Source organism: Cariama cristata, unplaced genomic scaffold (genome assembly GCF_000690535.1).
Source record: "Cariama cristata isolate BGI_N322 unplaced genomic scaffold, ASM69053v1 scaffold1796, whole genome shotgun sequence".
In the NCBI taxonomy this organism is placed as follows: domain Eukaryota; kingdom Metazoa; phylum Chordata; class Aves; order Cariamiformes; family Cariamidae; genus Cariama; species Cariama cristata.
In genome coordinates, this window is record NW_009621308.1 from 1 (window position 1) to 7,080 (window position 7,080).

Here is a 7,080-nt window from a genome sequence, read left to right on the forward strand (position 1 = left end):
ATGTGTACCCCTGCAGGTGCAGGGGATGGGTAGCACTCTGCCCATCTGCCCTTTATGCAAGGACAGACTATCAGGCTAGATCGTGTGGTTTACATTAAAATGCAGATTTCCTATAATCCCTCTGCTATATTTAGCTTTGTCCCTGTTGATGGTACCTCTGACAGGCTCTTTTTTTTTGCTGCCTATGTAAGAAAATAACATGCACTGTCAAAAAATGCCACTTCTCTTTAATTACAATTAATCCCCAGTGGAACAGTTTGTGATGGGAATTAGAGTGACACATGCTACTTCTCAATTAGCACCTTAACATCCCCGCTGCAGGCAGCAGAGCCTTGGGGGTTCGCTTCTTTACTGCCCTCCCTCTGGTTTCTGGCTGTGATTCAGCCCGGGTTCACCCAGGTGCCCACTGTGGGGGTGCCCCCAACCTTGGGGTGCAAACACATGCCAGCCCCACACCGCAGGTGAGCTCAGCCCCTCACTCACCACAGTGGCTTGGGTCCGGTCCTCTGTGTTGTATGTGCAGGTCGTGATGAGTTCATCACCCTGGGGGGTTCAAACACAGACACGTGTAGGTGTGAGAGTGCAGAGCTTCCCATCTCCTCTCAGTAAATTTGGGGATCAGGGAGTGTGTAACGTAGCAGATCTCTGCCCCCTGTAGCGGTGCCAGCCCGCAGGCAGCCTGGTTCCCCACCAGCACCGACTGCAGCGCCGCAGGAGCGCTCGCTAAACTTGCATCCCCTGGGGAGATTCCCTAGGGACATATCCCAGGGATGGGGTTTCCTGCTTTCCTCACTTTTTTAAGAATTTCTGCAGGGCTGAAGCACCAAAAAAAAAAAAAATGCACTTAGGCAGCATTTTGGATTGCCAAACCTGCACCCAACTTGATGGCACAACTGCCTCCCCACCATGGCTGGTGCCAGAGCCCATGGGGACACCCTGGAGCACAGCCCTGGGTATGGTTTCAATGGGTGCTGAGTCTTTTGAGCAGCTTCTTGGGGCACAACAGCTCCTGTCGGTGACCCCTGCTTTGCGGCCGGGTCCTTCCTCACCCGTACAGCCCTGGGGCATGCTCAGCCTCTGTTTTACCACCCACTCCCACCACGTTTGCTGCCGAATCTCTTCCTCTCCTTCTACCAAGCAAGGAGGGAGGGGGCACCTCCAATGCGTGCATGGTTTGCCCGCACCCCCCGAGGAGCATCCCTCTGCTAGAGGAAGCCCAGCTAAATTAGATGCTTAATTTAGCTCCCGGCATGGTTCGGTTGCCCACACACCGGTTTTGTGCCATATGAGACAGGCTCCGGTGTCCCCAAGGCACTGGTGCGGGGATGGCAGTTGTGACCTGGGGACCGGAGGGAACTTGTCCTCCTGCAGCCCCCCGGGAGGTCCCGGATGGCAGCAGTGCCTGTGCGTGGGCAGGGGTCTCAGGGCTGCAGGGTCAGGGGAAGGTCTTGCGCTGTTTGGAAGCCAACATGGTTGTTGAAGCCACTCACTGGAAAAACTGCAACCACCTCCTTCAGCATGCGGATCTCCTGGCAGGGAAGGAAAAGGGCTACATCAGAGCAACGCCGTGGCTCTGCCCGGGGCAGCCCTGTGGGTGACATCCAGCCAGGACCACCCCCCCGCTGTCCTTGCAGACCCCTGTACCTGGAAGTGAGGGCTGTAGTGACCATCAGCGTTCACGACCTGCCGCTCTCTCCCATCCCGGGACAGCACTGTCACCACTTTTCTTCCTGCCAGGTGAGTGTGGAGCTGGGAGGCGAAGATGCGGATGCCGGCAGCAGGCAGAGCCTGGGGGAAGGACAGCTCAAGCCCCCATACCCGACCCCATCCCTCTCCCCTCCCGTGTATCCCCTAGCTGCATGCTCAGGACCGGCTGTCCCTGCCCTGGCTCTCACATGGGGGTTTAGGGAATTGCTGTACCCTTGGGGCAGCGTAGAAGTGAGCTCCCTGCAGAGGGACAGACGCTCGGTCTGCTGCCAGATCCAGTGTATGCGCTGCCGTGCCCTAAGTCAGCCCGATCAGCGGAGCCGGATGCTCTTTGCTTCCTTGCATTCGTTAGTGGTGGCACAAATGATTCCTTTTGGGTAGGCCCTACAAAAACATCCACTAAAACTTCCCTGAGAGCAAGGTGGGCATTTTGAAACCGTCTTTCAGAGAGCTCTTGGCGAGCTCCTTGGAAGCAGAGGCCGATGTTCCCGTCTCCGCGGGGGAAAGCACCGCTGGGGCGCGGCCAGCTCGGCACTGAGTTTTATGGGAATGGTACCCCAGGGAGCTGGAGCAGATGGCTCCCCAGGAGAGCTGCTTTGAGGGGGAATTCAGCGCATCCCAACCAGCTGCTTGCTGTTTGTTGTTGTACACAGCAGATTTCTTTCTTTCCAGTGCATCCTCATGATAAGGGGTTCAGGGAGTTTAAAACCGGGAATTGCGAGCCCAGAGGCCAGTCCCATATCACTGCTGCCTGGGACCAGGGAAAAGCCATTTGCAACCTCTCTCCTCCAAGGTGAAGCCAAGGCAGAGAGGATGGGCACTCACCCGCTGGGTGCATTTGTCGGTGCAATAGCCCGTGAGGACAAAGGCATCCTCGCCCGGGGGAATGGCCATCACTGGTGTGTAGACCAAGCCCAGCTCCATGATGCCGGCATCGTAGCGTCGTAGGGTGGCCGTGTAGTAGAGGCGGATCCCCGAGGAGTCGTGGCGACCTGGCAGGCAAGAGGATGAGGCTGCAAGTCACCGCCGGAGAAGCGATGGCTGCCGGGACACAGTCAGGTGTGAAAAATGATGCTATGCTGTAGCTTTCTTTATGCATGCAGTTCTTATTGTTTTTAAATCCTAGATATTTTCATGCCAGTCTTTTCTGAGTGGCCCTAGACACATGCCTGGTCCCCTAGAGAGGTCAGCGGCCTGAGGCTGAATTGCTCCCCGGACAGAGAGGTAAGGAGTGCCTTTGGAGAGCCCAAAGCAGAGGGACAGATCATGGGCTGCTTTGGAGAACTTGCTCAGAAATACCGCTCGTTGCATCTTCTTTAACGGATCCATCCAAAAAGCTAGGGCCATGCTGTTATTGGGGGCCTGGCAGGAGGAGACATGCCTATGGAGCAAGTACTCCTTGCGTTTGGAAAACTTCTGGTTTCTCTTGCGTTTGAGATGATTGCTCCGTTTAATCTCGCTTTAGGAGCTGATGGGAGCTGGAGCAGACCCTGTGCCCATGATGTGCCCTGGCAGATGCTGACCGTGGGGCAGAGGCAGCAGCGAGCTCCGCTGCGGTGCAAAGCCAGGCTCTGGCTCCGTTTGCCACCCAGCTTTGCCAGCAAAGGGCAAGGGCAGGTTCAGTAGGTCAGGAGGGGTTCAGGCTGGCTTTGAGCTGCCTGTCTCTGGGCTGGAGCCCACCCAGGGATAAGAATAACAGGGGAGACACTATTGGTTAATATGCAAAAGCAGATAAATTATGAAAGACATGAGCTCCATATTTATAGACATGTTTCTTCTCGAGTTGCCGAATGTGCTATGATTGATCTACAGTACATATGCTCTGGTCTCCTAAAAATATACTTGGGTAGTCAAGAAGCTACTTGTTTTTATGTTAATGAAGAAACTGGGTTGTTTGGAATCCTTTTTTTTTTTTTTTTAATGTGTCTCCTGACAATGTTATCGAAGCAGGAGTACCAGTAAAACAACATCTAAATTCCCCCATTCCCAGCCAGGCTGGTGCTGTCTCTCTGGTGACTTCGTCAGCGCTGTTGCTTTTGGCTCTGAGCTCAGACCCACCACCATCTTGCACAGAAATTGGAGGGACACCCTGTGACACCCAACTACAGACCCGTGTTGCCTTGGATCGTGGCCCTGCAGGAACCACGTGTAAATTCTGTCTGCAGGGCTGCGGGCTCAACCAGGCTCCAGTCCCCGAGCATCCCTCCCCGCTGCTGGGCATGCAAGAAGATGGGGTCTAGCCTTCAGTGAGGATGACTTTGCTGAGACCAGAAAGGCAGCAGCATGGTGGGGATTTAATGTATTCCACCCACTAGGACAGATCTGGACCATCAGGTCTCCAGAAAGTTGCAAACAGGGCTACGATTTTGGCCAAGTTTTCTTCTGTATGAAACAAGGAGCCCTCCCCAGCAGGATGGCAGTCCCTGGCACTTACCCAGCTCTCCTGCTGCTGCCTCGCTGGAGAGGCACTGGGCATCATCACGCACCCACTCACCTTGGAACACCAGGGGATTGTGGTAATGAATCTCGAGGCGCAAATATCTGGAGGAGCCCGGGCCACCGAAGGGAAGACCTGCTTCTTCAGGGTAGTAGAAAGCCTGGAAGCAGAGGGAGGGTGTTAGAGGAGCAGTGGGGTGGCTTTCCTGGGGACAAGGCTGAAAACCCTAAGGGAAATGTCTGGGCATAATCCTGACCCCCACCATGGGCTGAGGGAGAGGAGTTGGGCTCTTGCTTGTGCGTGGTGGGCTGGTCTTGCTTCCCAAGGCTTCGCACATGCCGGCACGCACATGCAATGGCATAACGACTGAGCAGGGGCGATTTATGGCACCGAGGAGGTGGGCTGGAGTGAGGTGAAAACTCAGACACATCCAGGGAGAGGAGGGGGAGGTCAGACAAGGCTGAACCCAAAACCCAGTAGAGAATGGGGTTGGGGCAGCTTGCAAAGGGCGATCCCAAGATGGGCTCAGGAAGGGTTAGGAGGCAGCAGAAAAGCACCCAGGAGCAAAGTTTTCAGCCAGGGCAGTGGGTCCCATCTCGCACCCACCTGCGCTCCCATGGCCCATGCTGCAAGCACGTGCCTGCAGTAGTTGAGCCGCTCTGGCTTCATCTTGGAGTTGCAGGGCCCGTTGTAATGGGGGATGCTATCGAACTGGGCAGTGCACTGGAAGACTTCCATGTGGTGGACGAGGGCCTCATTGCCTGCCGTGATCACTGGCTCGTACTGCAAAGCAACATCCAAGAAGGAGGACACGTTAAGACCGTTTGCTGAGAGCCCATCTCCAGGGGCTGCTGTCTGTGCAGGCTCCCCAGGAACCCAAGGCAGGTATGTCTGCTATCCGTTACTGAATGGGAGACAGTTTCTGCTGCGTGATGGAGGGGAAGGTTGCTCTGGGCATGAGGCACCAAGGGCCAAGAGCTCTTGGTTGGCTTTGGGACCAACCCAGAGTCCACCAGAACCCATAGAGAAACATCTCATCCCTTCTCCAGCAACAGGTGCACCCAGTCAGCAGAAGATCTTTCTGATGTCTGAGTCCTTTGCCAGTTTTTGCAGGGCTGAGGTGACCACGGGGACATTGCTTTTTCCTAAAGAGGGTCCCGACCATGTTGCGGTAGCTCTGCCTGCAGCTATTCAGTTTTCTTTCTAGCCAACAGCTGCTCGGGGCACAGGGAGGGGGATTTGGGGTAGAAAGAGTGACTTCAAACAAGCCTAAGGAACAGCTCTGGCTAAAAACGCCAGCTGTAGAAATGATCTGCAGCAGCGGGAAGGTATCAGGAGTTACGCGCTTTTTACTTACACACAGATGATTCATTTCACACCATCTGTCGGAGAGAAAATCCTCCTTCTGAGTTTTCCTTTGCAATGTTGTCTCTCCCCTGTAAATCACTAAGCACTCGCTTCGGCTCGTGTGTCAGGTTTTCCCTCTCCCCGCTGTGTGGTTTTGACTCTGGCTGTGCCAGGTCATCTGCCGAGCCAGCTCCGTGCCGGCTGGGCGATGCTCTCCCAGCAGCGTGTGATGGGTGATCAGACTGGCATTATACCTGCCTTTCCCTGGCACTGGGCTCCTTGCAGATTTCTGCCTTTCCTACGAGGGAGGTGACCCAAGCATGTGCAACGCATCCGGACAATGCACACAAGTTGCATTGATGTCTGTAACCCTTTTTTTTTTCTTGGAGTATGCCTAATCTTTTAGAAGCCCTGCTCTCGCCAGCCCTGTTCCTTCGTTTCCCATGTTTATGTATTCCTTGTGGCTCACTGTGTGCCATAATCCTGCCCCAGGTCTGTCCTTGATGGCTACAGCTCTGCCTTCTGCAGGGGGTCAGCTCTGCAAAGAAACTGCTCTGAGCCTGCCCTGGTCACCCGCTCGATGTGCCAAGTGGAAAGTCACCAACCTGCTACCTTCTGCTGAGAAACTTCTGATTTTGGGTTCTCTAGGAGACACGAGGATGCTACTGGCTGGTGGGATGGCTCTGGGAGGTGTTTTGGTACCACGTTGGGGAAGATTTATGGGTCTGAAAGGGCGGTGAAGAGGTGGACTTTGCAGAATGGTTGAATGTAAACACGATTTCTTATCTGCACCAGGGAAAGCAACCCTCTCCTCCCCCCTCTTACCATGATAATGTGATGTTTGGGGAAGCCGTCTGGGAGCTCTGTCATGTAACACCAATAAGTTGTCTCCTGGTTGGGAATGTCAACGTTAGGGGCTGTTATCTCCATGGTCTTAGTGTCGCTGGGCAGTTCAGGGATGGTGATGTTGGGCTTTAGCAGCTGCACCCTCTGCAGTCCCCTGCGGATGGCAGAGATGTTGATGGCTCGGAGGGAATGGACCGGTTTCTCCAGGATCCCATAGATAAGGTGCACGGTACCATCCTGAAGCAAGAGCAAAGTGTATCAGGTGGTTTTTCATGCGGGAACATGAACTGCTTGGACTATTAGCACCAGTATTGGTGGCATGAATCCAGGAATGAGTTTTTTGACCCATCCCCAGATGGGAAGCCACCCTGACTTCACCAGTAGCTCATTTTGCTGTGTTGCCGCAGGAAGACTCAATTTTGGGACATTTCTTTGGCTGATGTGATCACAGAGGGTTTCCTACCAGTTGGGAAAGTCTGAAAAGTTTTCCCTAGATGGCATCAGTTCCTTAAGGGCAACATCTCCTCCCTGCTCTTTCAGAGCCCCTCGTCCCTCCTGAGCTCCAGGCTGCGACAGCCACGTTGGTTCAGGGCTCATCCCACCCTGCAGCCCAGCCCCGGCAATGGCCACAGGCAGCAGCCTGGGGAGGAACAGCAGAAACAAAACTTCTCCCTGAAATCCTCCCTTTCTCCCAGTTTCTGTTGCAGGGGTACTGCGAGAAGCTCTGCTGAAAGTCTACTGCA

The 7,080-nt window shown here is 54.5% G+C and overlaps 1 protein-coding gene across 1 annotated transcript in view; it reads right to left on the reverse strand.

Moving 5' to 3' along the window:
• Nucleotides 1-483: 483 nt before the first annotated feature.
• Nucleotides 484-7,080, reverse strand: part of DBH (dopamine beta-hydroxylase (dopamine beta-monooxygenase)) — a gene marked incomplete at its 3' end in the record, with an annotated part of 10,331 nt that continues 3,734 nt past the window's right edge. The window contains exons 4-10 of the mRNA XM_009701886.1: nucleotides 6,317-6,574; nucleotides 4,751-4,927; nucleotides 4,202-4,304; nucleotides 2,533-2,699; nucleotides 1,645-1,788; nucleotides 1,491-1,529; nucleotides 484-543 (exon numbers count right to left, since the gene is read on the reverse strand). Of these exons, the coding sequence (XP_009700188.1) occupies nucleotides 484-543; nucleotides 1,491-1,529; nucleotides 1,645-1,788; nucleotides 2,533-2,699; nucleotides 4,202-4,304; nucleotides 4,751-4,927; nucleotides 6,317-6,574 (948 nt within the window). The remainder of the gene's footprint in view (nucleotides 544-1,490; nucleotides 1,530-1,644; nucleotides 1,789-2,532; nucleotides 2,700-4,201; nucleotides 4,305-4,750; nucleotides 4,928-6,316; nucleotides 6,575-7,080) is intronic.